At 55.2% G+C, this 27,565-nt stretch overlaps 2 protein-coding genes across 4 annotated transcripts; one reads left to right on the forward strand and one right to left on the reverse strand.

Annotated features, from left to right (window-relative positions):
* Nucleotides 1-727: 727 nt before the first annotated feature.
* RPL19 (ribosomal protein L19) lies at nucleotides 728-5,288 on the forward strand. The gene is made up of 6 exons (XM_003912921.4): nucleotides 728-853; nucleotides 1,716-1,822; nucleotides 2,826-2,948; nucleotides 3,526-3,646; nucleotides 4,638-4,748; nucleotides 5,085-5,288. The coding sequence occupies exons 1-6, from the start codon at nucleotides 849-851 to the stop codon at nucleotides 5,206-5,208; spliced, it is 591 nt and encodes a 196-aa protein (XP_003912970.1). The 5' UTR covers nucleotides 728-848; the 3' UTR covers nucleotides 5,209-5,288.
* Nucleotides 5,289-11,336: 6,048 nt separating this feature from the next.
* STAC2 (SH3 and cysteine rich domain 2) lies at nucleotides 11,337-26,841 on the reverse strand. Of its 3 annotated transcripts, none has more exons than XR_639173.2 (12): nucleotides 26,287-26,841; nucleotides 19,356-19,460; nucleotides 18,363-18,446; nucleotides 18,097-18,187; nucleotides 15,914-16,026; nucleotides 15,748-15,820; nucleotides 15,588-15,658; nucleotides 15,031-15,128; nucleotides 14,310-14,376; nucleotides 13,798-13,935; nucleotides 12,350-13,209; nucleotides 11,337-11,852 (listed from the first exon to the last, which is right to left on the reverse strand). XR_639173.2 is itself a non-coding variant. In XM_003912920.3 (11 exons), the coding sequence occupies exons 1-11, from the start codon at nucleotides 26,374-26,376 to the stop codon at nucleotides 13,105-13,107; spliced, it is 1,236 nt and encodes a 411-aa protein (XP_003912969.1). In that variant the 5' UTR covers nucleotides 26,377-26,841; the 3' UTR covers nucleotides 11,337-13,104. The 3 variants fall into 3 exon arrangements, 1 of the variants encoding a protein (XP_003912969.1); XR_639172.2 differs by having other exon boundaries at nucleotides 18,363-18,460; nucleotides 19,154-19,460; XM_003912920.3 differs by having other exon boundaries at nucleotides 11,337-13,209; nucleotides 14,310-14,361; nucleotides 18,363-18,460; nucleotides 19,154-19,460.
* Between the last annotated feature and the right edge of the window lie 724 nt (nucleotides 26,842-27,565).

Raw genomic sequence — 27,565 nt, forward strand, 5'->3', positions numbered from 1 at the left:
TTTTTTTTTTTTTTTTTTTTTTTTTTAATTTTACTTTCTGCAATCATTCATCCATTCAGCCAGTGCAGTATTTCTCAGGTGTGTTCGATCGCGGATCCATGCGTACCGCAGTACAGCTGTGAGCCAAACGAGACTACGAGACTAGTTCTCGCCCTCCAAAAGCTTGCTGTCTTAATGCCTTCCTTTGCTAAATTGCAAATGTTACCTCACGTAATTTCCACAACTGATGATAGAAACATTGGGATTAGGTCCACTTTACAGAGGAGGAAATTGAGGCACCAAGAAATTAAAGACCCGCAGCAGCGTAAAAACACTAACATCTTTTAGTGATCTATTCTGAACTCTAGGGGTTTTCAATCTACTAAGAGAGTGAATAAGAGGTCGCCTTTGTCTGATACCTGTTGTCATTCTCTCTCGCTTCTTCAACTGACTTTTTTTCTCAGCTAATAAAGCATCCACCCATAACCGGCCGAACGCCGGCAAACACCAAGCTACTCTAGCAAAACCTCTCTCACTCCGCCTGCGCAATCCAGCTGACTTCCGGTTAAAATAACCACGTGATCGCGTACCCTTGCTGCGCATGTCTAGTAGGAAGTCGGACTATACCACTTTCCCTACGGAAGGGGTACATTTTCTATGTTTTTAAGTTTAAAACCGATTTCTGATATTAGGCTTTTATCATTTCAGGCCTATACGGAGGCTATGAGTGAGTTTGGTGTGGCGGAAGATGAAAGAACCGGACGGGAATACGGACGAAATTGGAGAGGGGGTTGGGCTCTCCCCTTCTCAGATAATGGGAGGAGCCGGTCCCGAGCGAGCTCTCTCCTTTCGCTGCTGCGGCCGCAGCCATGAGGTGAGGGCGCGCTGATCTCCCGCAGGCGCTGACGCTTTTCGGCGGGGGACTGTTGGGCTTGGGACTGCAGCCGGGGTTGGGGGAGATGAAATGGAGGCCGCCCTAAAGCGGCCGGTCCCGGGGTTTGGGGTAGGCCGGAGCACTCTCGTCCCGGGCCTCCGGGGTGGGGGGGGGGGGGGGGAGCGTCGCAGCAACTGAGACCCGGAAAAGGCTGCCTCGGGTGGCGGCGCGCCGCACATGTGTCCGGTCGACCCACGCGAGCAAAGCAAACGTAGCGAACGGGACCGAGCCTTGGACCCTTTCTTGCTTGGCACGCCCGGAGCGGAGCAGATCTGTGCTTTCACGTGACCTAGGGCAAGCCTAGTGTAGGCCCCAGGCGTCCGACTGCCGAGAGACGTGATCTCTAACTCTTGACGCCTTCCACTCCTTTGGCCATTCATAAAGGAAATCTCTACAAATGGCCGAATGAGGCTTGTTACCGTGATAAAACGGGAAAATGAGCCCAGAAAACATTAACTTGCCTGCATTGCTAGACTAGAAATCAGGTCTACTCGCCTCGAATATTTTTCAAACGCTGAATACCAGAAATGGCATAAGCCCCCTATTCATTCCAGTAAATCCTTAACTTGACTTTCCAGAGAAGAAATGCGAACATGAGGCTCCAAGAGGTGAAGGCATAGCGTGGGCTTTGAAGTCTAAACCCAAGGGGACCAGCTGCACAGCCCAGAGCCTTAAAGATGATTTAGGGAAGAGTCTTACTTCGCGGCTGTCGCGTGGGTCGCAGAGGGCAGGTCTTGATGGGGACGTTCGTTCTTGCCTAGGAGTGGCTTTCAGAGTCTAATCATGTTTTCTGTGTGTCTAGTATGCTCAGGCTTCAGAAGAGGCTCGCCTCTAGTGTCCTCCGCTGTGGCAAGAAGAAGGTCTGGTTAGACCCCAATGAGACCAATGAAATCGCCAATGCCAACTCCCGTGAGTACCTGGGATCTGTCTCTTCACCCTACTTCCTTCTTTTGTCCTGCTTCATATGAACACAGTTGTGTTGACTTTTTTTTTTTTTTTTTTTTTTTTTTTTGAGACAGTCTGGTTCTGTTCCCCAGGCTGGAGTGTAGTGCCATCTCATCGTTGCAACCCCTCCTCCCAGGCTCAAGTGATTCTCCCGCCTCAGCTTCCTGAGTAGCTGGGATTAGAGGTGTGCACTACCACGCCTGGCTAATTTACTCTTTATTTTTTATTTTATTTTTTATGAGATGGAGTCTCCCTTTGTCACCCGGACTGGAGTGCGGTGGTAGGATCTCAGCTCACTGCAACCTCTGCCTCCCAGGTTCAAGCGATTCTTCTGCCTCAGTCTCCCAAGTAGCTGGGACTAAGGCACGTGCCACCACACCCGGCTAATTTTTGTATCTTTAGTAGAGATGGGGTTTCATCATATTGGTCAGGCTAATCTCAAACTCCTGACCTCAGGTGATCCGCCTACCTCAGCCTCCCAGAGTACTGGGATTACAAACATAAGCCAGCATACCTAGCTTGTGTTGACTCTTTACAAACCTAGGAAGGTACATTCAGAGTATCTATAAAATGGAGGAGTCATTGTATCAGGCTTGCTGTTTTGAGTGTGCTGTAATACATTTAAAAGGTAGAAATGGCCAGCCATAGTGGCAGGCATCTGTAATCCCAGCTACTTGGGAAGCTAAGGCAGGAGGATTGTGAGCCCAGGAGTTCAAGACCGACCTGGGCAACATAGGGAGACTGTCTCAGACAAAGAGTATCTCTCACAACTTCTGTTTGTGAAGGAAAAAGAAAAGATAGAGGTTTTTTGGATTTTCGAAGGCAAGAAATAAACAAGTTCCAGTGTTTCCATCCTTTTTGAGAGCATGGGTCCGAGAATGTGAGCAGTGTCTGTGGCCTGGCCTATTTGGATTCTGGGATGTGCTTGGGCCCCAGTTGACTGACCAGGTGCATTATGCTTTCCCAGGTCAGCAGATCCGAAAGCTGATCAAAGATGGGCTGATCATCCGCAAGCCTGTGACGGTGCATTCCCGGGCGCGATGCCGGAAAAATACCTTGGCCCGCCGGAAGGGCAGGCACATGGGCATAGGTAAGTGTGGTCGTCTTCTCCTTAAGAAATGATAGGTGCTGTCGTCTGTGCTGAAATAGATTCAGGATCTAAGCACTCTGTCTCATCTCGAGCCCGTTTCTTACTCCTTGGTATTTGATGTGTTTTCTGCCTGTGTGCAAATCAGAAAGTTGGTGCTGGTATTGGAATTGAGAGTGTCCCTGGTAGGAGGTCACATTCACTAAGTCCTTACCTACACTATGCCAAGGATTCTGCTGGGTCCTTGAGAATGTGGTCCATCTTAACTCTAAAATTGCTTTCTAGTGTCAGAATGATTGAAGGAAGCTCCTTAAAACGTGCTGTGCTACCTTGGTGCACTGCCTGTTAAACCCACATTCTGTATGAAGTAAATGGGGAATTATTGCCGTATTTGTGCTTCCTTTAAAATTGAGTAAACGAAGAACTTACATAGTTGGGAATCATCATCTGGAAGATTGAAGTAATGCTACTTAAAATGAGGTTGTGAGGATTAGATGAGTTAAGACCCTGACTTGAAACTTGGTGTACTATACACAGTGGACCTGGGTAATAGCCCATTCCTAACTCATCTTCTCCACAGGTAAGCGGAAGGGTACAGCCAATGCCCGAATGCCAGAGAAGGTCACGTGGATGAGGAGAATGAGGATTCTGCGCCGGCTGCTTAGAAGATACCGTGAGTCTAAGAAGATTGATCGCCACATGTAAGCACACCCTCTTGGGCCCAGTACCCATTTGCTGCTTTGATGGCTAGTTCATTTTCCAGAGTGGTTTTTTTGGTGTGTGTTGTTTGTTTTGTTTTGAGATGGAGTCTTGCTCTGTCACCCAGGTTGGAGTGCAGTGGCGCGATCTCAGCGCACTGCAACCTCCGCTTCCTGGGTTCAAGTTATTCTCCTGCCTCAGCCTCCTGAGTAGCTAGGACTACAGGCATGTGCCACCACATGTGGCTAATTCTTTTTTTTTTTTTTTTTTTCATTTTTAGTAGAGACGGGGTTTCACTGTGTTAGCCAGGATGGTCTCGATCTCCTGACTTTGTGATCCATCTGCCTCGGCCTCCCAAAGTGCTGGGATTACGGGCGTTAGCCACCACGCCCAGCCCACAGAGATCTGTCTTAATGGCCTTGGGTAGGGAGCTTTTTTTGGAGACAGAGTCTCGCTCTGTCACCCAGGATGGAATGCAGTGGCATGATCTTGGCTCACTGCAACCTCTGCTTTCCAGGTTCAAGCACTTCGCCTGCCTCACCCTCTCGAGTACCTGGAATTACAGGCATGCACCACCACACCTGGCTAATTTTTGTATTTTTAGTAGAGATGGAGTTTCACCATTGGCCAGACTGGTCTCGAACTCCTGGCCTCAAGTGACGCACCCACATCTCAGCCTCTGAAAGTGCTCAGATTACAGGCCTGAGCTACTACGCCCAGCCATGGGTAGGGAGCCTTTCTAAGAAAGTTTTTCTATTCTGGTCTTTCTTTTTTTTCCCATATGCCATCAGGATAGCCCAACAGTTTATTTGCCAGGCAAGTTCTGTCTAGGAACTGCACACACAAAAAGTAATGGTTTAGGAAGTAATTCATGCAGCAACAGGAGAAAAGGAAGGAACCTACAAGCTTAGTGACCTTAGGTGGAGGAACAGCTCACAAGGCAGCTTCTGATCCATTACCGACCAGCATCTCTTCACTCCGTGTACCCTGCAGGTATCACAGCCTGTACCTGAAGGTGAAGGGGAATGTGTTCAAAAACAAGCGTATTCTCATGGAACACATCCACAAGCTGAAGGCAGACAAGGCCCGCAAGAAGCTCCTGGCGTAAGTTTCTTTTTAGAGTCTTAGGGGAAAGTTCTTTGACCTTTGGGAGTTGTTCTTAGATACTTAAAATGTGCCAATGCTTAAGTCTTGACTTGCACGCAGTCTGTCATAGGAATATAGCTGTTCCCTTAGAGGCACCCACTCCTCTGTCCTGTACACACCCACTCCTGTCTCATAGGGACTGTAGAGGTTAGTTGAAGCAGGAGCCCTTGGTGGGCCCCCCAACTCATTCCTGAAGCTGACTAGGCTCAAAGGGAGAGGTCTAGGAATGTGTTTCTATTTCCCCAGCATCTCATCCCTTCCCAAACTGACCCATCTTTTCTCTTCCCTGGCCAGTGACCAGGCTGAGGCCCGCAGGTCTAAGACCAAGGAAGCACGCAAGCGCCGTGAAGAGCGCCTCCAGGCCAAGAAGGAGGAGATCATCAAGACTTTGTCCAAGGAGGAAGAGACCAAGAAATAAAAGCTCCCCTCTTTGTCTGTACATACTGGCCTCCGTGACTACATAGATCAGCCATTAAAATAAAACAAGCCTTTATCTGCTTTCCTCTCTGCTGTTTGCAAGGTTTACAGCTGCTCAGTGAGGGTTTGTTTGTGTTTTTTTGTTGTTTTTTGTTTTGGTTTTTGTTTTTGAGATGAGTCTCGGGGGCCCAATGGTGTGGCCTTGGCTCACTGCAAACTCCACCTCCCAGGTTCAAGCAGTTCTGCCTCAGCCTCCCGAGTAGCTGGGATTACAGGCATGCGCCACCACGCCCGGCTAATTTTTGTATTTTTAGTAGAGACTGGGTTTCACTGTTGGCCAGGTTGATCTTGAACTCTTGACCTCAAGTGATCCATCTGCCTCAGCCTCCCAAAGTGCTGGGATTGCAGGTGTAAGCCATGGCACCTGGCCTGCTCACTGAGTCTTTTACCTTGTTTTAGTGGGATATAGGGAGAGAAGGAATGGCTTCTATCCAAGCCTCCCAAATACTGTGCTTCAGGGCACGAGTGACACTTAAGAATTGGTCTCAGAATGTTGGTTGGGACCAGTAGTCAGTTGTGATGTCAGTTAAGGAATCAGTCTTTACAGAAGCCAAAGGAAATACTTAATGTGTTTATGCTTCTCAGCTGACAAGTTGGGGTTGCAAATGGGACTTGAGCTTGGACTACTGGTGACTACCTAAGCTGTCACTAAACAGCTTTATTGAGATACAGTTGAAACTCTTGAGACAGAGTTGCCCTGTCGCCCAGGCTGGAGTGTAGTCAGCCATCCCCGCCTCCTGGGTTCAAGCAATTCTTCCTGCCCCAGCCTCCTGAGTAGTTAGGATGACAGGCACCGACCACCATGCCTGGCTAATTTTTGTATTTCTTAGTAGAGATGGGATTTTGCCATGTTGGTCAGGCTGGTCTTGAACTCCTGACCTCAGGTGATCACCCGCCTCCCAAAGTGCTGGGATTACAGGTGTGAGCCACTGTGCCCAACCCCCTACCTCTTTCAGGGGATGTAATGGGCTGATGAGAATGGGGAAGACCTGAGTGGGAATGGCAGGTTGGCTGGTGTCAGGGCCAGCAGACCCCTCTTAGCTCTACCTCAGGTGTCCTCATCCCGTTCCGTGCAGTATGGGCACGTGGGTAGCAGAAGGCAGGGAAGTGCACACTTAAGAAATGTCCCAAGGAGGCTGGGCACAATGGCTGAGGCCTGTAATCCCAGCACTTTGGTAGGCTGAGGTGGGCAGATAATCTGAGGTTGGGAGTTCGAGACTAGCCTAACCAATGTGGGGAAAACCCATCTTTACTAAAAATACAAAATTGTATTTTTTTTTTTTTTGAGACGGAGTCTCGCTCTGTCGCCCAGGCTGGAGTGCAGTGGCCGGATCTCAGCTCACTGCAAGCTCCGCCTCCCGGGTTCACGCCATTCTCCTGCCTCAGCCTCCCGAGTAGCTGGGACTACAGGCGCCCGCCACCTCGCCCGGCTAGTTTTTTTGTATTTTGTAGTAGAGACGGGGTTTCACCGTGTTAGCCAGGATGGTCTCGATCTCCTGACCTCGTGATCCGCCCGTCTCGGCCTCCCAAAGTACTGGGATTACAGGCTTGAGCCACCGCGCCCGGCCACAAAATTGTATTTTTCTTTGTAGACAGATGTGGCACATACCTGTAATCCCAGCTACTTGGGAGGCAGAGGTTGTAGTGAGTTGAGTGTACCATTGCACTCCAGCCTGGGCAATAAGAGTGAAACTCCATCTCAAAAAAAAAAAAGAAAAAAATGTCCTGAGGACCCCCCATCATATGCATCAGAGCCTGGGATGAGAGGACACTGACTTGTGGATCACCGTTGTCACTGGAGTAGCCCGTGTGTGTTTTACCCATTATTAGCTCTTGCCCTTTGAAGTGGGGAAGCCCAGGCCTAGAAAGGGAAGTGTCTTGGCCAAGCTCCCAGCTTGGTGTGTGGGACACCTACTTCCCAGGCCTGGCACAGAGGAGGCGGGGTATTGTTGGAGAGTGCCCACCCCCAACCCCTCCATGCAGTAGAGAGATGACAGGAGAAGCTTGGTGTGGTGGCTCACGCCTGTAATCCCAGCACTTTCAGAGGCCAAATGGGAGAACTGCTTGAGCCCAGGAGTTTGAGACTTGCCTGGGCAACATGGCGAAAACCCATCTACAAAAAATACAAAATTTAGCCGGGCATGGTGGTGCGCCCCTGTAGTCCCAGCTACTCGGGAGGCTGAGGTGGGAGGATCACCTGAACCCAACAGGTGGAAGCTACAGTGAGCTAAAATTGTACCACTGCACTCCAGCCTTGGTGACAGAGCCAGACCCTGTCCCCCAACCCCCAACCAAAAAAAAAAAAAAAGGAAGGAGAATGAGGTAACCCAATATAAGACCCTCCCGGTATTCCAGAGCCTGCAGCGCAGAAGCTGGTTTCCACCCTGGGCCAGGAGATGGTGCTACTCGCTCACAGGTCGATGCAGGTGTCAGCTGCTGCCTCACTGGCGTTGTTTTTCTGGTTCTGTTTTTGTTTATTTTGGGGGGTGGGAGAAAGAGATGGGTTATGAAGTTGTAGGAACCTACCTCTTGGAAGGCCTTGGGTTTCCCCCACTTCTTCACGTCACCCCAGGCCTGAAGTTGGCCTCTTCCCGTCGTGGGCCTCCACCCCCTTCCCAGGCCAGTGCCTAGGAGGGATCCACTCCCACAGGAGTCCCAAGCAGAAAGAACCCCTAAAGTAACTGCTTAGCCTTGGGAAAATCTGATTAAAAGATGTGTCCTCTTGTTTCCTTACTTATGGAAAAAGAAAAAAGATGTGTCGTGTCAGGCACATTGGTGTGAGCCTGTAGTCCCAGTTATTCTGGAGGCTGACAGGGAATGGCTACTTGAGCCCAGGAGTTTGGGGCTACAGTGAGCTATGACAGTGCCTGTGAATAGACACTGCATCCCAGCCTGAGCAACATAGTAAGACCCTGTCTCTAAAACAAAAATATCAACAATAATTTGTAGGCTGGGCACGGTGGCTCAGGCTCGTAATCCCAGCACTTTGGGAGGCAGAGGCGGGTGTATAACTTGAGGTCAAGAGTTCGAGACCAGTGGCCGGGCGCGGTGGCTCATGCCTGTAATCCCAGCACTTTGGGAGGCCAAGGTGGGCGGATCACGAGGTCAAGAGATCGAGACCATCCTGACCAATATGGTGAAACCCCGTCTCTACTAAAAATACAAAAATTAGCTGGGCGTGGTGGCACGCGCCTGTAATCCCAGCTACTCAGGAGGCTGAGGCAGGAGAATCACTTGAACCCAGGAGGCAAAGGTTGCAGTGAGCCGAGATTGCGCCACTGCACTCCAGCCTGGTGACAGGATGAGACTCCGTCTCAAAAAAAAAAAAAGAGTTCGAGACCAGCCTGGCCAACGTGGTGAAACCCTGGCTCTCCTAAAAATACAAAAATTAGCCAGGCGTGGTGCACCTGTAATTCCAGCTACTTGGGAGGCTAAGGCAGGAGAATCACTTGAACCCAAGAGACAAAGGTTGCAGTGAGCCGAGATTGAGCCACTGCACTCCAGCCTGGGAGACAGAGTGAGACTCTATCTCAGAGAAAAAAAAGAAAAAAAAAGTAAAAAAAAAAATACGTTTTTTCTTTCAAGATCATACAAGTGTTCCTATCATAATATTCCACACTCTTTCAAGGAGCTCGTGACCCACACCCTCACCACGTAAAGAATTCCTGAGCAAACCCAACGCTTGATTTTCTAGAGGAGGGAACAGAGACCCAGAGGAGCCAGTGACTCTTCTGCTGTGCTCAGCAGTGCGGCAAACAGGCTGGGGGGTGGGGGGACTAGGCTGGCTACTGGCTGGTGGCAGACACAAGTGGGGTGTGCAGAACCTCAGTGCTGCACGAACACTGGCGCCTGACTCTGATTCCCGGGCTGCAGTCTCCCGACGTGGGAGGGTGTGATACAGATTGGGGTGCAGCAGAGGCACTGAGCACAGCTGCTACTGCAGGGCTGTGAGCTGAAGAAGAGAATACAGAGGGGCCTGGCCTCCTTCCAGTGCTGCCTCTGAGGCTACGGCAGGGCTAACCTAGGCTGGCTTCCTGCAAAGCACAGGGAGGCTTAGGCTGCCTTCCTTGCACTCCTCGGCAGGTGCCCCCATCTGCCTAGGCATTGGGTGGGCAGGGGGTAAGAATGGGGATGAAGAAGGTTGAAGGGGCCAAAGGAAGCAGTGCTGGCAAAATGGGTGGGGTTGCACAGAGGGGCTGATTCTCTCTTCCCTCCACCTCCAGCATTCATCTCTCCAGACTCCCTCCTCTTTCTGCATCTCCCCGAAGTCCAGGGAACCTTCATCCCACACAGTCAGTACAAGCCAGGTGAAGCTCAGCCTGTGGGTGGGGGGGCATGAAGGGCACATGTGGGTCAGAGACAACAGAGCCAAATGGTGGGATGGCATCACCAGTAGCTTCCTAGGCATCCTTTGCCCCAGGCCAGTGGTGTTGCTGGTCCATCCACCCCCAGAGTGGGCACAGAGGAGGGCAAAGGCTACAATGGGGCACCAGCTGTTCCCAGGCCCTAGGCTGTGAGCATGCTGCAGGGGGTTCAGCCACCCGAAAAAGCTGCTGTGCTCAGCAGTGCGGCAAATAGGCTGGAGTGGGGTAGGCGTCCAGGCCAGCTGCCGGCTGGTGGCAGACACACAGCTGGGTGTGCAGAAAGTGTGGCTGCAAGGCTCTCAGGCTCTTGATCCCTGGAGCCTCTGGCCCAGCGTCTCAGGGTGTCTCTGTCTCCATTTTGTTGGTTTAAGGCATTGAGGAAGCCAGGGCAGGGGAGGGAAAGAGCTGAACTGAGAAGAAAAAGCCACAGTTTCCAAGACTGGCTTGATCACGAATTTGCTGGGTGATCCTGGACAAGTCATTAGCCCACTACAGGTCTCAGTTTCCCCATGTATAAAGAGGGCAGGATTGAGCTGGATAATCTGTGTGACCTTGGATAAGCCACCTAACCTGGCTGTACCTCAGTTCTTCCCTGTGAGAGGAGGACACCCCCACTTGCCTCCCGGGGTCCTGGAGAGGATTAAGTAACATCAAGTTCCTGGCACGGTTCCCTGGGCACAGTAGGTGCCTATTTATGAGTTCCTCTCTTTAAGCGTTCACACTGGGCTTATGACCCCTTCTTCCACTCCCACGGCTGGGGATCCTAGGAGGGAGGGCCACCCTCCTTTCCCGGCTCTCTCCAACCCCAACCTCCAGGGCCTTCCCTGGGTCAAGGGGCCCAAAGAAAGCTCAAGGAGAGGACCCAAGGTCTGGGCCCACCTGGCCTACCTTACTCAGGGGGCGGGGGCTGTGAACCAGAACCGGTGGAGGAGGGGGCGCTCATCAGGAAAGACAGCCCCCACTCTGCATCCCGGCAGCGCCAGCAGTGCCCCAGCACCCCCGCAGCCCGCCTCTCCTTCGCGCCCCGCTCCCCTCCGCCTATAAATAGCACGGGACGTGCTCGCCGTGGCGATGACGCGGCTGGGCAGGCGGAGGGGAAGGAGGCAGCTCTGCCAGAGCGGTGGGTGGCGGGCGCGGCGGCGGGAGGGGTGCGGCCCCTCCGTGCTGGGCTCCGATGACAGGCGCGACTGACTCATCCCGTGGCCCCACGGGCCACGACTGTCCCCGCCGCCAGCGTTTCTGTCTCCGGCTTGGGGGACTGCGGGGGCGAGGCTGACTTCGGGTGGGTACTGAGCCCTCCCAGACCCCTGGCACGCCCGGCCTCGGAGGGCACCTCTGGGTGAGCAAGATTGGTCTCGACGGCCCTGGCGCGCAGGAGTGTGTCCGCCCTCGCGCAACTCAGGTGCAGGTGGAGGCGGAAAGTGACCGCAGACCCAAGCCGTTTCCCTCCAGCGTCCCCAGACCTCCTCCCACTTTCCTCAGGTCCCCTTTTGGCTCTCCCCAGACCCCACCCTCCTCGGGCTGCTGGAGGAAGGGGATGAGGCCTGGGACCCCTGCTATGTTGCCGCCTGCCCAGCACCCCACCTTTCAGAGATGGAGGAATCCTTCCACCCTCAGCCTTGTCCCTCTCAGTATCCCCAGACCCCACTCCCAGCCTCCCTGCCCCTTTCCTTCCTCTGCCCCAGTGAGAGACACAGAGAAGATGGGCTGGGACAAGAAACATTTAATTAGGTGTCTGGGGGCTCAGCAAGGCCCCAGACCCATCATGCAGCCTCATGTACAGTGGGCATTGGGCCCGCCCCTGGGATATTGCTGGGGGGGCCTCATGGCAGCAAACAGGGCAGTGTGGCTTGAGACCCCGCTTTGCGGGGGAGAAGTGGGGCAGGGGCCTTTGGGTAGGAGGGTCTGTGTCTCTCCCACTGCATGGGAGGGTGTAACTGTGCCCAGGACGGGGGTGGCATGGGCTGGCACAATCAAGGGCATAAGAGGAGGATCTGAGCTTGGGGGAGGGAGGTTGGCACCGAGAAAAGCAGCCTGTATTAAGAGAGGGGTCCTCTCTGTGTATGCCCACCCACCCCATTTCCTGGTGGCCAAATAGAACATTCCACCTTCCTTGTCTGTCTTCCACCCGTCTTTTTCCCAGGGCTCTGTGTCCAGAACAAGGGAGCAAATAAAGCCAGCAAAGGGGCTCCTGCAGCACCTGCCCTGTCCCCTGCAGAGCCTGGAGAGAAGTGGGAGAAAGGTCAGCCCAGAGGGTTGGACTCCTGGGGCGGCCGGGCAAAGCCTGGGACAGGAACTGACAGTCACAGGCTTCCCTGGCGGGTGGTTCCTGTGTGACCAGGGGTCCTGACAGTGAAATGGGTTTGCTTTGACCAAGCATGGGCCAGGGTTTTGTTCTCAGTTGGGTTTCCGTGTGTCCAGGTAGCTCTTGGGTTTTCTTTTCTTTTTCTCTTTCTTTCTTTTTTTTTTTTTTTTTTTTTTTTTGAGCCAGAGTCTTGCTCTGTTGCCCAGGCTGGAGGGCAATGGCGCAATCTCGGCTCACTGAAACCTCCGACTCCTGGGTTCAAGTGATTCTCTCTTGCCTCAGCCTCTGGAGTAGCTGGGATTACAGGCAGATCCGCATCATGCCTGGCTAATTTTTGTACCTTTAGTAGAGACGGGGTTTCACCATGTTGACCAGACTGGTCTTGAACTCCTGACCTCAGGTGATCCACCCACCTCAGCCTCCCAAAGTGTTGGGATTACAGACGTGAGCCTCCACACCCGGCCAGCTCTTGGGTTTTCTACTTGAAGGGACAGTCTCTGATTTGTCACACCTTCCAGGGACCTCAGCCTTCCCCTCCTCTGTCGGCCCAGGCTTCAAGTAATGGGAGCGATTCCTGCAAAACTTTCCTGAGAATTGACGGAATGACAGAGGTGGAGACCAGGAGGTAGACTCAGGACCTTCCTATGGCCCTGGGTCCCCTCCCCACCTAGGGTGGACGGCCGAGGACACAAAAAGGCCTGCTCCCAAGACCACTTGCAAAGGAGCAGATGCATGGTCACACACACATAGACCCAAGCAGAGGCTCTGTGGGGAGAGGGGTGTGCCAGGCATGCGCAGGGTGTGTTGGCAGGGGAAGGCTGGGAGAAGCAGCAAAGAAATTCCCCAGGAACCTTCCTCAGGGCTGGACTCAGCCCGGCAAGTGGACTGGGGTGCCTGGGCGCTGGGTGGACCTACCTGTAGCTTCCTCATTCCCTCCTACCCCACCCCATCCCTGCCAAGTCCCAGAGGATCAACCCACTCAGGGCACCCCACCCAAGAAATAAAATCTTCCTCAGTACAGAAGGCTCCTAAGCCACAGTAAGTGGCACTTAGGAGAGAGAAAGAGGGAGGAAGGGTATGGAGTGGACAAGGGGGCCTGATCCCCTTCCTGGCCAGAAGCAAGGTCCAGGCATGGGCGAGGGTGGCATCTGGGTTCCCTTGGCTCCTCTCAGATCTCTGTCAGGGCGTCGACTGGCACCAGGCCCCGCTTCTTGCCACTGCTGACGCGGATGAAGCCGTCAGCATCCTTGCTTCTGCCCACGCCCACACAGATCTGAGCCAAAGAGACATGGAGCTGAGGCCTGGCATGGCCTGCAGCCCTGGCCCTGAGTCCTGCCCATGGCCCCCAGGGGACCCCCCCTGGGGGATGATGGGACCAGTGTCAGATGTGGATAGAGCCCTTTGCTGGAGTGATGGGACCAGATCCCACAAGTGTAGAGGCCTCAGCAGCAAGACCAGGACATCAGCAGATGCCAAGCAGTGCTTCAGGGCTGACCTTGGAGAGTACTGCCCTGCCTCACCCTCATCACAGAGCGGGTGGAGGGAAAAGGACTTGCCTCAAATTACACAAAAAGCCAGAGCTAGCATTCAAACCTGAGCTTTAGACTCTGAATCCAGTGCTCCTGCTCTAACCCAAGCTCCCTCCAATGTCGTTCAGTCTCCTGTCTCTGTTGGTCACCAGCCCAAATTCCCCAACAGGGGCTGGCAGGAGGGCCCTGCAACACTTTCTTTGTAACCCACTTTCCCCCCAGCTGCCAGGATCAGCCTCCTCCTAGAGAACATTTGCCCCACACCGCAGCCTGTCTCCCCCACCCACTCCCTCCCTCCGCCATAGGGCCTGGGCTGGGCCTCAGGCACTCACCTGGTTCTCCTTGAGGCTCATGTAACCCTGTTCCTTGTTCCCGGAGAAGGGTTGGCAGCAGCGCCAAACATTCTCGCCTGGCCTCACCCGCTGCACAAAATTAGCTGGGAAGAAGCCAACCCGGTCGCCGATCTTGCCCTGGGGATGAGGTTGGCAATGAGCACCCGCACCACACCCCACCCCTGCTGCCCACCACTGCTTTCTCAAGACCCAGTTCCCACTCAGCGCCAATGCCATCATCCTCCAGATCTGGGGCTCTCTGTATTCCAGCCCCCACCCACGTGCCTTCTGGGCCAGGAATGGCATGAGGTGAGCAGAGGGACAAGGCTGAGGCAAGGAGAGTAAAAACTGAGAGGACGTCCCAAGGGTTGGTCCTAGTTTTGGCTGGGACCAGTGGTTGGAGGAGAGGTTGTCTTTGGGGCCTGGAGAGAAGGTGGGGGCAGTGCCTATTGGGGGTGGGGGCTGCTGGGGTGCCTACCAGGGTCCCTCCACTCCCCACCCTGCCAAGTCACCTTCCACCAGTCCTCGTTAGAGTCATCCACCAGCATGATCCGATCTCCAGGCCTGGGGAGGACAGAGCTAGGGTCTCATTTGGAGCAGGGAGTCGTGCCCCTCCCTGTCCTAGCAGCCCCTGGGCACCTCCTGGGGACCTGCAGTCCTCAGCTGGGAGACAGGATTTTTTTTTTTTTTTTTAAGATAGAGTCTCACTCTGTCGCCCAGGCTGGAGTGCACTGGCATGGTCTTGGCTCACTGCAACCTCCGCCTCCCGGGTTCAAGCCATTCTCCTGCCTCAGTCTCCCGAGTAACTGGATTACAGGCACCTGCCACCATGCCCGGCTAATTTTTGTATTTTTAGTAGAGATGGGGCTTTACCATGTTGGCCAGGTTGGTCTTGATCTCCTGACCTCAAGTGATCCGCCAGCCTCAGCCTCCCAAAGTGCTGGGATTACAGGCGTGAGCCACCGTGCCCCACTGGGAGAGGATTATTGATGCCCTCAGAGGACATTGTGTGACTACAGGTACAGCAGGCACTCTCTGGGCAGCCCAGGCAGAGGGCAGGAGACACGAGATTAGCATGAGTCACTCTTAGACCCTGGGCAGCTCCAGCTCCTGTTTGGGCTCAGCAGCCTCAAGCATGCAAGGAGAAGGTTCCTGAAAGCCCCCCTCACACTGTGCTCCAAGGTCTAGGAGCGCAGAGCTGCCCAGCAGGGCCAGGTCACAAAGGGGACTTACTGCAGAGCCAGATCATTGTTCTCCTGGGGCAGAAACTTGTAGAGTGCGACATAGGAGTACATGGGCCCCACATCCTTCCGCAGGGCAGCTTTGGGGGGCTGCAGGAGAATCTCAGGGTCGGTGACCGGAAAGCACCACCCTCACTCCCCCCACTCTCCACTCACTCTGAGTGTGCTACCCTGGGGGCTGCGAGAGGACACAGTGAGTCCTGGGTCAACGGCAGGGAGAAGTGAGGCCCTTGTACATGCTATGCTCACCCACCCCAAAGGGCACTGGGCCGGGCATGGAGAGGGGAGCCCCCTTCTGCCTGCTGTACTCTGAGGCTGCCTGCCTTTGGGACAGCAGAAATGGGTGCAATGGGCAGTGGGCTGGGGTGGGAGGGTAACTCCTCCTGCCCCCTATGCCCTCTCATCCTGGCATTGCCCATCCCTGAGGATAAGTAAGGAAGCAGTGAATCCCCACGCACCATGCTCTTGCCCTCCTATGAATCAATGACAAGGAGAAATTATACTCACTTCCCACCCTGGCCTTCCAGGCCAGTGCCCGTACAGGCTCACCTGCTGTCCAGGACTCTTCTCCTCTGGTCCTGGCCCTTCACTCTCTGCTGGGGCTGTGAATACTGGAGATGCTAGGGGCAGGAGATGGAGAGGGTGAGAGGCAGCAGGGAGCACCCTCCATTGTACCCCATTCCTGCCCCTGGTGCCCACTGCCACTCACCACTGTCACCAGGCCCCTCCTCAGAGCTGCGGATGCTGCCTTCCCCATCCTCGGTCAGCTCATCCCGCTCACTCTAGGGACAGAGAGAGGAGAGGGCTCAGCCCCCAAGCCCACTGTCATGCTCAGACACCCCTCCACAAAAGACCCCCCTTTTTGCCCACCATACCAGGCTCCTTGTCGGGGACTCAGAGGTGCTGCTGAAACTGGAGCGGTTCATCAGTGCCAGGGAGGTGCCATAGCGCAGGGTCTCATAGACAGGGTCCACCTTCCCACTGGCCCCTGCGGAACATCCACCCTCAAGGCCTGGCTCTGCCCTGAAGCCCTGCATCTCTAGTCCTGGCTCAGCATGCCCCAGGCTGAGCTCCCCAGCTGCCCCTCACCTGTCCCTCCCAGGTCTTCCTCTTCCCAGAGATGGCTCCGGGTCCTCCCATGGTGCCCATGCAGAAACCTGGAGCATCCTTGACTCCTCGCTGTCCTCACTGCCTACAGCCACTCCACTGCCTAGTCCTCCCTCCCAGCATCCCTACAACCTGTCCACATGTCTCCATCGCCACTGCTAGCAGTCTCATTTACATTACCACACTCTCTCGGCAACTGTTGTGGCCTTTCAACTGGTCTCTCTGCTTCCACTCCAGCCCTGCCAATCCACACAGCAGCCAGAACAGTTTTGTAGAAACACACAAATTGCCTTTAGAAGAAAGTCCAAAAGACTACCCTAAAATGGACCCCGAAGCCTCGTACCCATGGTCTCTTTTATTTTTTTTGAGATGGAGTCTCGCTCTGCTGCCCAGGCTGGAGTGCAATGGGACGATCTCGGCTCACTGCAACCTCCGCCTCCCAGGTTCAAGCAATTCTCCTGCCTCGGCTGGGATTACAGGCGCCTGCCACCACTCCCCGGCTAATTTTTTTTTTTTGCATTTTTAGTAGAGATGAGGTTCACCATGTTTGCCAGGCTAGCCTTGAACTCCTGACCTCAAGTGATCCGTCCTCCTTGGCCTCCCAAAGTGCTGAGATTACAGGCCTGAGCCACCGCGCCCAGTTGTACCCATGGTCTCTTTACAGCCCTGCTCCATCGTCCTCCCTCAGCCCCAGCCACTTTGCCCTTTCTTTTTTTTTTCTTTTTCTTTTTCTTTCTTTCCTTTTTTTTTTTTTTTTTGACACACAGTGTTACTCTATTGCCCAGGCTGGAGTGCAGTGGCGCGATCTCCACTCACTGCAGCCTCTGTCTCCCGAGTTCAAGTGATTCTCCTGCCTCAGTCTCCTGAGTAGCTGGGATTACAGGTGCATGCCACCATGCCCAGCTGATTTTTGTGTTTTTAGTAGAGACAGGGTTTCACCATGTTGGTCAGGCTGGTCTCAAACTCCTGACATTGTGATCCACCCACCTCGGCCTCCCAAAGTGCTGGGATTACAGGTGTGAGCCACCATGCTCTGCACTTTGCCCTTTCTTTAACTCCCTGTCCTTCCTTTCTCAGGCTTCCTTCTACCCCACACCAGTCTTTCCAGATCCTAAATGGATGAACCCCTTGTGCCTCATCCTTCACATTTCTGGGAAGTGTTCCCTGATTTTGCAGATGAAGACAGCGAGCTTTTTCTTTTCTCTTAATTTAGAGACAGGGTCTCACCATGTTGCCTAGGCTGGACTGCAACTCCTCGGCTCAAGCAATCCTCCTGCCTCAGCCTCCCAAGTAGCTGGGATTACAGGAACGAGCCACCACACCCAGCTGTCAGCACACATTCTATGCTCTATTCTCTATCTTCCCCACTTAAGGCACTCATACTGATGGTGATTGATTGATGATTTGCATGACTGTCCATTTCAGTCCTATCTCCTTTACTAGACAATAAATTCCAACTTCTTCACTACTGTGTCTCAGAGTCCAGCACTGTGCCTGGCATTTAGTACGTGCTTAATGAAGTGCTTGTTGAAGGAATGATGACTAAATGAATGAATGAACCCCAAATTCAGGACAGGAGCATCCAGAGAAGGGAAATGGTAGGAGAGCCAAGAACTGTCTGTGCCAACGTGACTCACGTACCCATCTCAGAAATGTTTATTTCTTTTTTTTTTTTTTTAAGATGGAGTCTCGCTCTGTAGCCCAGGCTGGAGTGCAGTGGTGTAATCTTGGCTCACTGCAACCTCCACCTCCTGGGTTCAAGCAATTCTCCTGCCTCAGCCTCCCGAGTAGCTGGGACCACAGATGCCCACCACCCCGCCCAGCTAATTTTTTGTATTTTTAGTAGAGATGGGGTTTCACCGTGTTGGCCAGGATGATCAGGGATGTTGATTTCTCATCACACCACAGTGGGAGCAGGGACAGCGGCCAGGGCAGTGACAGCGGCACTCACCAGTGGGTGGGGACTCTTTGCTTGTGGCACAGGCTGGTGGCGGCTCATGTACCAGGAGAGGGGAGCTGAAGTTGCGGCGGAAGGAGGTGGACTATGGCAAGAGAGGTCACAGAGGGTTTGAGGAGGTCATGGCCCATGGAGAACTTGGTCCTTCCCAAGCCCAGGGCCCACCCCACAGGAAGGAGCAGCCCCCAGGGAGACTCATTCCCCCATGTGACAGTACTGGCAGCACTCAGTTGGCCATCTCTGCTTGGGTCCCCGCTCACCGTCTTCCCTGGGCATTGCTGGTGGGAGATCTCCTCAGAGCACCAGAGGTGGACGCTGACTTTGCACGTCTTACATCGCAAGCCCTGCTTGGAGTTTCCTAGGAAAAATTTGGGTTCCACAATTGAGGACACCCCCATGGGCAAAGGGCAAAGGAGGGGCACGTTATGGCATGAGGAGAGCAAGGGTTGGGCATTCTCGTGCCAGCATTGAGGCTCAGCACCTACCCCTCACACAGTTAGAGTATGAGGGAGCACGGAAGCCAGAGTCATTAGTAAATGCAGCAGTGACACTGAGTATACCGCCACGCCTGGTGGTGCTCCTTTCTCTGCCTGGGGTAAGAGGCACAGTTAGGGGTGGGTGCAATGGCTCACGCCTGTAATCCCAGCACTTTGGGAGGCTGAGGCGGATGGATTGCTCGAGCCCAGGGTTTGACCAGCCTGAGCAACATGGCACAACCCTATCTCTACAAATAAAATTTAAAATTAGCTGGGCATGGTAGTATGTGCCTGTAGTCCCAGCTACTCCAGAGGCTGAGGCAGGAGGATCCCTTGAACCAGGGAGGTGGAGGTTGCAGTGAACCAAGATCGCGTCACTGCACTCCAGCCTGGGAGACAGAGCAAGACTCTGTCTCAAAAAAATAAAATAAAAATAAAAATAAAAGAGGCACAGTTAGTATTGGGGCCCCTGAACAGCAAGAACCCAATAATATATTGGGCAGCAACATGGGCCCACTCCCCAGCACCCAAACGCCGTCCCCTCCCCTCGGCCGCCTCAGTGCCCAGGCACCTACCGACAATGAGCTGATGGCACAGCTCACAAGGGCTGGCTCGCTTGAAGACATGTTCCTGGAAGCTGTGCAGCCTCACTGGTTTGAGCGCTGCCAGGGGGCGTGGGACTGGGCATGGGGAGGGGGATGGGGTGGGCAGGCCCCTGTCCGAGGCTGTGGGTGGTGGGGAGGGAGGGGGCAGTGGGGTTGGGGGCGTCAGCAGCACCTCGGTGGGGCACTTGAGCTCAGAGCCCGAGCGAAGGAAGAAGTTCTCCACGCTCTTACTTCGTAGGATGGTCTTGAGGGAGAGGGAACGCTTGAATCGCTGGAGCTAAGAAGAAGAGGGAGCTGTGAGTGGGAGCCTAGAGGGGGCTGGCCACGGTGGGCTTCCCCTCAGGGTGTCTCTGGAGGTAGGGGCGGCAGCAGCAGCAGCATGGGGGCTAAGGGCCGAGCGAAATGAAACAGGAAGAGAGAGGCTCCCCAGGTCCTGACAATGCTTCACAATCTCATGTGCCACAAGAGCCCGGTGGGTGACCTCCGCGGAGAAAGGAGTTCTGGCCGGGCAATCAAGAGTGGTGGGGACTGTGGCAGACTGGATGGCCAGGGAGTAACTGCAGACCTCCTCAAGCCAATTAAGGCTTGTCTATAAGGCCAGCCCAGTGTTGCCAGGTTTTCTAATTTTTCAAAAGAAATATAGACTTTTATGTGAAATTGGATAGAAACAAGTTTAAGAGGTTTAGTTCCATTTTTCCTTGAAGAAATGGTAGTATACTATATTTCCTGCGCCTTGTTTTTTTCATAAACAGTAAATCTTGGAAATCATTCCATACCCATACATAAATAGATTCATCATTCTTTTTTATAGCTACAAAATATTTTGTTGCATGGGTGTACCATTTACTCAAGTTTAAAAAAAAAAAATAGGCGTGGTGTGGTGGCTCCTGCCTATAATCTCAGCACTCTGGGAGGCTGAGGCCGGAGGGAATCACTTGAGCCAAGGAGTTGGAGACCAGCCTGGGCAACGTAGTATCCACCTGTGTTCTCGAACAGGCTGGTGGGGGGTGAGGAGTGGTCGTCCCAGACCCTCATCCTTGGGACTGATTCTCCCCCCAGAACGTCTCTCTAGCCCTCCCCTCCCATTGATTCATCACCTCACAGCCCTTAGTTCAGGCCCTTATGCCCCAGCCTGCTTCAAGGCCACAGCCTCCCCTCCCGCCCCCTGCTTCCACCTGCCCTCCATACAGCTGTTGCGGGGTGATGCCTTCCTGGCTCCTCAGGACAGCGTCCAAGGCTCTCGCCCCAGCCGTGAGGCTCTCCTTGCAACTTAGCCAAACCTATCCTTCCAACCTGTGCCTTTACAGCTCAGAAATGAGGATTCTCGAACTCATCCATGCTTTTATGCCTCTGAGCTTTTGACATGTTTGTCCTCTTCTCTGCCTCACTCAGTCCATACCCTCTTTATCCTGCCAATGTGCTTCCACTGGCCCTTCCTCCTCCGGGAAACTGTCTTCTGCAGGAATTCTGTCTCATGACCCACTCCCTCCGCTGGTGTCCGCTGCATCCGGCCCAACGTCCACCACAGCCTCCGCTCAGGTGATGCTTGTTATTTTTCTCACTCCCCCAGGAGATTGTGAGCCCCTTGAGGATGAGCACAGTTGCTGGCTTCAAATCCCCACCCAGGCTCTCAGCACATAGTAGGTGCTCAGTCAGCGGCCTTTGGTGAATACGTAAGGCAGCTGCTGGACTCTCCATGGACCCTACGTTCTGGAGGGCAGGGTCGATTCTGCAGTGAGGCCAGAGCTATCTCCACCTCTCACTCAAACACACCCTACTGAGTCTTCCCAGAGAGAGGTCTGGAAACCTCTTGACCCAGAGCCTTGGCCGTCTGTCTCCTTTCCCGTTGAGGGCCGCCTTACGCCTGCCCACTCCTTTCTACCAGAGACAGAAACAGGGGCCAGCAGCCTGGCTCCAGGCAGAGGGACTTGGCCAGGGTTCCCAGCTGGCACGCTGGGCAGCCTGTGTGCCATGGCTGCCTGCCTGGCCACCCTGCCAAGGGGATGGAAGTGGTGGCCCCTCCAGCCTCCGGGAGGCCAGCAGGCAGCAAGACAGAGGGGGAAGCAGAGGGGATGTTTGGGCACAAGGCAGGCTCTGGTGTGCCAGCTGGGAGGCCAAAGCCCTGGGGTGTCTGGCACACTGAAGTGCTCAATGCCTTCCAAACCCAGCTTCCTGGATAGCACTGTGGGCTTCTTTGTGTATCTATGAGAAGCAAGGCTCCAGGCCCCAGATGCCTGGGCCTTGGAGCAGAGGTGGAAGGCTGGAGAGACAATTAATGAGAACACAAAACCCAGCCCAGGTCAGGCTCTGGGCCAGCCAGGACTGAGTGTGGCTCTGGGGGCTCAGATGGGCCCCTAGAGGCAGGTGAACCATTCACTGTTCTGTCCAGGGACCTCAGGCATGGAGCACACCGGGTCACTGGAGGATGTGCTGGGGCTGGGGGCAAAACTAAACCTGCTACCTGAAGGAAAATCACCTCACTTCTTCTCTCTGAGCCTCAGTTTCCCCACCTCCAAGAGGGAAGACTAGATACTCTTTTTTTTTTTGGATGGAGTCTCACTCTGTCACCCAGGCTGGAGTGCAATGGTATGATCTCCGCTCACTGCAAACTCCGCCTCCCGGGTTCAAGCCATTCTCTTGCCTCAGCCTCCCCAGTAGTTGGGACTACAGGCGCGTGCTGCCACACCCAACTAATTTTTTATTTTTAGTAGAGATGGGGTTTCACCATGTTGGCCAGGCTGGTCTCAAACTCCTGACCTCACGTGATCTGCCCACCTTGGCCTCCCAAAGTGCTGGGATTACAGGCGTGAGCCACTGTGCCAGACTGGGAAGACTAGATACTCTATTTTTTTTATTTTTTTGAGATGGAGTCTCGCTCTGTTGCCTACACTGGAGTGCAGTGGCGCAGTTTCGGCTCACTGTAACCTCCACTTCCCAGGTTCAAGCCATTCTCCTGCCTCAGCCTCCCAAGTAACTGGGATTACAGGCACCTGTCACCATACCTGGCTAATTTTTTGTATTTTTATTAGTAGAGATGGGGTTTCACCATATTGGCCAGGCTGGTCTCGAACTCCTGACCTCGTGATCCACCCACCTCGGCCTCCCAAAGTGCTGGGATTACAGGCATGAGCCACTGCGCCGGCCAAGATGAGACACTCTCTAAGCAATACAAGGCTCTAGGTCCAAATATCCCCAAAAACTTACAACTCTGAGGGGCTGTTGTGGTCAGAACACTGGAATTGAGCTAGCACTTTATATGCAGCATCTCATTAATCCTGATGCTGCCCTTGGAGGTAGTGATAATTACTGTCCCACTTTTCAGATGAGGAACTGAGGCTCATAAGGGTTCAATTACCTACCCAGGAGTCCTCAGCTGGTAAACAGCAGAGCCAGGACTTGAACCGGCAGCTCCGGCTGCTGAGCCCAAAGCACCAGGAGCATCCTGCTGCACTGGGCCCTGCCTGGGCCCTCACCCTCACCTCTCAGCTGTGCCAGGAGCTTGTCCATCAGGTCAATCAGAGTTTAGGGTGAGAAGGGACCTGGAAGACTGGTCACCTAGAGCAGACCCCAACTTATCACCCTGAGATGCCCTGGCCACGTCCCCTCTCAAGAGTTGGTCACCTCTTGTGATGGGAAGCAAGTATTCTCTTGGGACAGTCATTCCATCTTTGGGCAGCTCCAATCGCTGGAAAGTGCTTCCCTATATAGAGCTGAAACCTGCCTCCCGGGGATTTTCGCCTATCAGCCCTGTTCCTCCCTTGGCTCCAGAAAGGGCTACTCCCTCTCATACACTTCAGCCCTTCAAATATTTGAAGACATCATCTATCATGTTCCCCCCATCCCCAGGCCCTTGTTTCCATAGTAATCATCATTGGAGGAGGTTCCAAGTCTCCCTACCCTTGAGGCTGTACCCTTTCCTGGTGCCCCCTGGTCTCAGTGCCAAGAGCCACCTCTGCTGGGTACCAGAGGCCTCTGGAACAGAATGTTCCAGGGTACCAGGGCAGCCCCGACTCTGCCGGCCAATTCCCTGGCTTGGCTGTGAGCCCCAGATCCCGGGGGCGGGGGGGCGGTGGAGAAGCGGGAAGGAATGGCATGCCACCTGGGGTGGCTGGCAAATGGCAGACTGTGGCTCCAGGTCTGGGTTGGGGCATCTCTGCCAAATGACTTGATGCCTGCCCACTCCAGAGACGTCTGGCTTGGCTACCCAAACCACATTTTGGCTTAGCCAGGCCAGGTATTCCTGCTCCTGGGCCTCCTCATTCCTGGAGAGGACCTTTTCCCACCTCTTCCCCCCACTATATTTTTGGTGCCCTCACTTCCCTGGGACCCATTCTCTGGCATGGGGAGAAGCTGACATGTACCTTGGCAAGTGGGCCTGCCTGGTCACTCTTCCCTCCCAACGCACCCAGAGTTTGTCCAGCTTGGAGCCTGGACCACCGAGTCTGTTCTTCTGAACCCCCTCCCAGAGACAGGAGCGGGCCTGCCTGTTTCCTCCCCACCTCCCCATACTCTGGACGGCCCCTTATTTCCTCAATTCCCCACAGCATCTCCTGAAAGGGCATGAGGCATCTGGCAGTGGGTGGTGGCGGACGTGGTGCAAGCTGACTCAGAGCAGAGATGGCATGGGGTGGTCCTCCCAGGGGTGGCAACAAAGGGTGATGGGCAGGCCCTATGTGGTAAGAAGGGATGGAGACCAAGAGAGGAGGACTCACTAGGAGGGTTGTTGAGTGGCTTGGGTGCAGGGCTGATTCAGCCTGGGGGCAAGCAGGAGGCTGGCCAGTGATTCCCAGGGGGCAACAACACTGATGAATGCGGCTGGAATGTTGGCATCACTGCCTAATGGGCACTGGCCCCCTCTGTTGTACCTGCCTCACACTGAGCTGGTTGGGCAGCACCCAACCGCACTGTCTTCCATCTCCTCCACCCACACAGTCTGGAGACAGGAGCTTCTTTGGGCCAGGCTGAGGTGTGGGATGGAAGAAGGCTAGCAGGGGTCCTGAGTTCTCTCTCTGCCCACCTCTGCCCTGCTGAATACCCCCAACCTGACCCACAGCCCAGTCTGTGTTCGTGCAGAATCCTTCACAAGTGTGATGTATACGGGAGGGGCGGAGGGCCAGGGCTCCAGCTGGCCTGGCACAGAGGGGCCCGATCAGAGGTGTAACCCCTCCCCTCCCCTTGTCCTTGGATCTCCAAGCTCAGACCCAGAGGTGACAACATTGGAGGGTCCTGACCTGGGAAGACGGAGAGGTGCCGATCTGCAGGCCTTGACCGCCCCTCCCCACACAGCTGAGCAGGCGGCTTCCTGGAGTACTGAGGCAGCACCACCCCGCACTCCTGCCCACCTTCCAGAGCTCCCACAGAGGGGGCTGGAGAGGACAGGCCTCCCTGTGGGGAACAGGGCAGGGCCTGGGAAGGCCCTCAGTGCCCTGGAGGCAAGCAGGGGGACTGTGTATGTCTTCCCAGGGTAACTAGAGGGCAACCGAGGTCGGGGCATTGGACTTAGGTGAGGTTCAGCTCCCAGACCCTCTGCTTGACAGAAGTTGTTACAAATATTCCAAGCAATATCCTCCCACCCAAACATCTTAGTCCTTTCCCAGGAGAGACTGAGACTCGGCTCTCTAAAGGGGAGACAGCTGTGGCCTGACAGACCAAAGTCTCATTTTTAGAAGGGGGCAAGAGAGGGTCAGGCGTGCATGTGAAGACTTGAACATGGAGACCCGCTGGGTCCCCTGGTGTAGGATGGGGGCTCCCTGGGGTGCCTCTGCCAGAGTCCACCCTGACCCTACGGCCTCCTCCTCCCGATCACTCCCTTGATGACCTTGACCTTGAATTAACCTCAGCTCCTGCGGGATGGTCAAGATGGAAGAAGGAGGAAGGGGGACAGTGGGAAGAAGCCCAGAGAGCGAGCCATGCCTCCAGAGCCCAGGCTCCCATCATTTCTGGTCCTCACTGTCCCCTTTCGCCTCTGGAGAACAGGAGCAGGATGGGAACAAAATACCGGGGAAAGGGGGAGGGAAGAGGTCTTGGCCTGAAGTCTGGGAGGGGACAGGGCGCGCCCTTGGCACAGCCCTTTCTGCCCCATCCCCAGACCCGCTCAGGTTACTCCCGCAGAAACAGAACTTCTCGCGGGCCAGTCGCCAGCACCTAGAACTTGGGAAGGGAGCAGACGGATTAGAGGTGGGGGGAGTGCTGAGTGTGAGCGGCGGCCTCCCCCCCCCTACTTTCAGCGCCAGGAGTCTGGGCTCCGCCCGCCTTCGCGGGGAGTAATTTATTCACGGTGACTCCCGCAGGAGTAACAATCATCCATAATTAGGATTAATGATGACATTCATTAATTACAATTACTTCTCTTTCTGCTTCTACCCGCTCCCCCTCCCCTGGTCCCGCTCCCGTGGTGGGGAGTGGGGCTGCCTGTCTTTCTGGTCCGGAGCCACAACCGCAGGCCCCCGTCCCCGCCGGTGACCGACGGCTGGCGCTGCCGCAGGCCCCCGCGCGGACTCCGCAGCTGCGCACCCCCGGCCGCGGCCTCGCTTCCCCGAGCCCAACCGGGCTAGGAGCGGGGAATGCAGGACTGCGGAGGGGCAGGGAGGGACACGCTGAGACGCGGAGATAAACACCAGGAGGCGCCGGGAGAGACGGGGAGAGACGCACACAGACACCAAGACACAGACACGCAGGTTGTAGAGACAAATTCAGAGACACCAGCGAGGACAGAGGCGCGGACTGAGCCCGGGACTGGGACCCGGCGGCCGCTGGAGGGTGCGCCTCGCACGCACAGCCGGGCGCGTACCCCGCCCGCACCGCTCCACGCGCGCCCTCCGGCCTCGCTGCGCCCATCTCTCCAACGAAGACCAGTGGCCGCCTCCCCGGAAGGTCGCGATGGCGCGCGCGGGCGTGCGGTGCTGGTGTGATTGGGGGGTCTTCGTGGCCCTTCGTCGCCAACCCACTCCTCCCCCCGGGAGCGGCGCAGAGTCTCAGTGGTCATGCCGGCCTCGCGACCGCGACCCTCGGACGCCCGGCCCCACAGGAGGACCCCGCCAGGAAGAGGGCGCCCGGGTCCGGGGCGCACGGGGCGGGGACAGGCCTCGCGCCCCCCAAGTTACCTTGGTTTCCTGGAGGGCGGAGACGGTCCCTGGGGGACTGTGAGTGGCCGCATCATCCGGTTCGTTCTCCTTCTCGCTCATCTCGGTCATGGTTCGGGGAGAGGGGAGGAGAGGGTGCCGAGATCCGACGGCAGGCCCGCCGCGGGCAGGCTGCGGGTGGCCGGCGTTTCCGGGACTCCGAAGCTCTTCTCCAGAGGCTGCCCCCAGTTAGCCTCGGGCACCGCAGCCCCCAACCCGCGGGCTCAGGCGGAGAAAGTTGCCGGGGTGGCGGGCGAGGCGAGGCGACCACGCCGAGCCGCAGGAGCGGGACGACCCCGGGCGCGAGGACCGAGGGTCTGCAGAGGATGCTGCTCGCAGCGCGGGGAGGAGGGAAGTGGGGTGGCGGGGATGAGCCGAGGGAGGGAGCCAAGGAGCTGTCCGTGTCCGGCCGGTTCCGCCGTCCTCTGCGCCCGCCCCCCATCCCCTCCCCTCCCCCGCCGGACCCAGCCCGGCACCCGGCGGCCCCTCCGCCCAGTCCTCGCCGCCCAACTTTGATTTAGGAGGTCGCCTGGTCCCGCCCCCTGCCCTCCGCCGCTCCCCCGCGCCGCCCTGCAAATCAGGCTCTCAGCTATTGGCTGCCGCGGTGGCCAGGAGGGCGAGCTAGGCGGAGTCTTGGGGGGCTCGACACGATGGGGCGGGGCTTGGTGGGGAAAGAAGCGGAGGAGGGAGTTTCACACTGAAAAACCCGGTATGGAGGGGCGTGACCAGATTGAGGGAAGCTTGGGGAGATCATAGTAGAGTCTGGATGGGTTGCAGGGATTAGAAATAGGTTGGGGCCGCAGCAAGATAGCTGAGAGTGAGATCGAAGTTAGGACTTCCTGAGAGCGAAGATTGCTAGATGCCAGAGGTTGGTGAAGAAAGAATGGGGACCCATCTGTGCCATTAATTAGATGCCTCTATACCCTGAAAAGGCTCTCTCCAAATATACACACCTGGACTATGGTGTATGTGTCAAAGGCCAGGCCGGACAATTCCTCCTTGTGATGGAAAGCAGGATGGCTCTATCTCCTTCCAGTCTTGCTGTCTGAACTTCAGCAGAGATGGGTCCTCAGTCCTCACACCCAAAGTCCCCAAACTTCTCTAAGACACGTTCCCCTCCTAAAGATCCTACCACAACTGGAGTTAGATCAGGGGATAATACGGAGAGGTGGGGGAAGAGGTCCTCACCCTCCAAGATGCCCCTCTCTTCACCTGGTCTGACAATAACCTTCTCTTTTTTTTTTTTTTTTTTTTTTTAATC

The sequence above is a fragment of the Papio anubis genome, chromosome 17, assembly GCF_008728515.1.
Source record: "Papio anubis isolate 15944 chromosome 17, Panubis1.0, whole genome shotgun sequence".
NCBI lineage: Eukaryota > Metazoa > Chordata > Mammalia > Primates > Cercopithecidae > Papio > Papio anubis.

Excerpts from the sequence above, each read along its gene's own strand:
- RPL19 (XM_003912921.4), top strand. Across the intron at positions 1,823-2,825 it reads AATCGCCAATGCCAACTCCC|GTCAGCAGATCCGAAAGCTG; the intron begins GTGAGTACCTGG and ends ATGCTTTCCCAG. Across the intron at positions 3,647-4,637 it reads AAGAAGATTGATCGCCACAT|GTATCACAGCCTGTACCTGA; the intron begins GTAAGCACACCC and ends TGTACCCTGCAG.
- STAC2 (XM_003912920.3), bottom strand. The coding sequence starts at position 26,376 with ATGACCGAGATGAGCGAGAAGGAGAACGAACCGGATGATGCGGCCACT. Across the intron at positions 19,461-26,286 it reads CCGCCCTCCAGGAAACCAAG|CTCCAGCGATTCAAGCGTTC; the intron begins GTAACTTGGGGG and ends TCTTCTTCTTAG. Across the intron at positions 13,210-13,797 it reads TGAGCCTCAAGGAGAACCAG|ATCTGTGTGGGCGTGGGCAG; the intron begins GTGAGTGCCTGA and ends TCTTTGGCTCAG.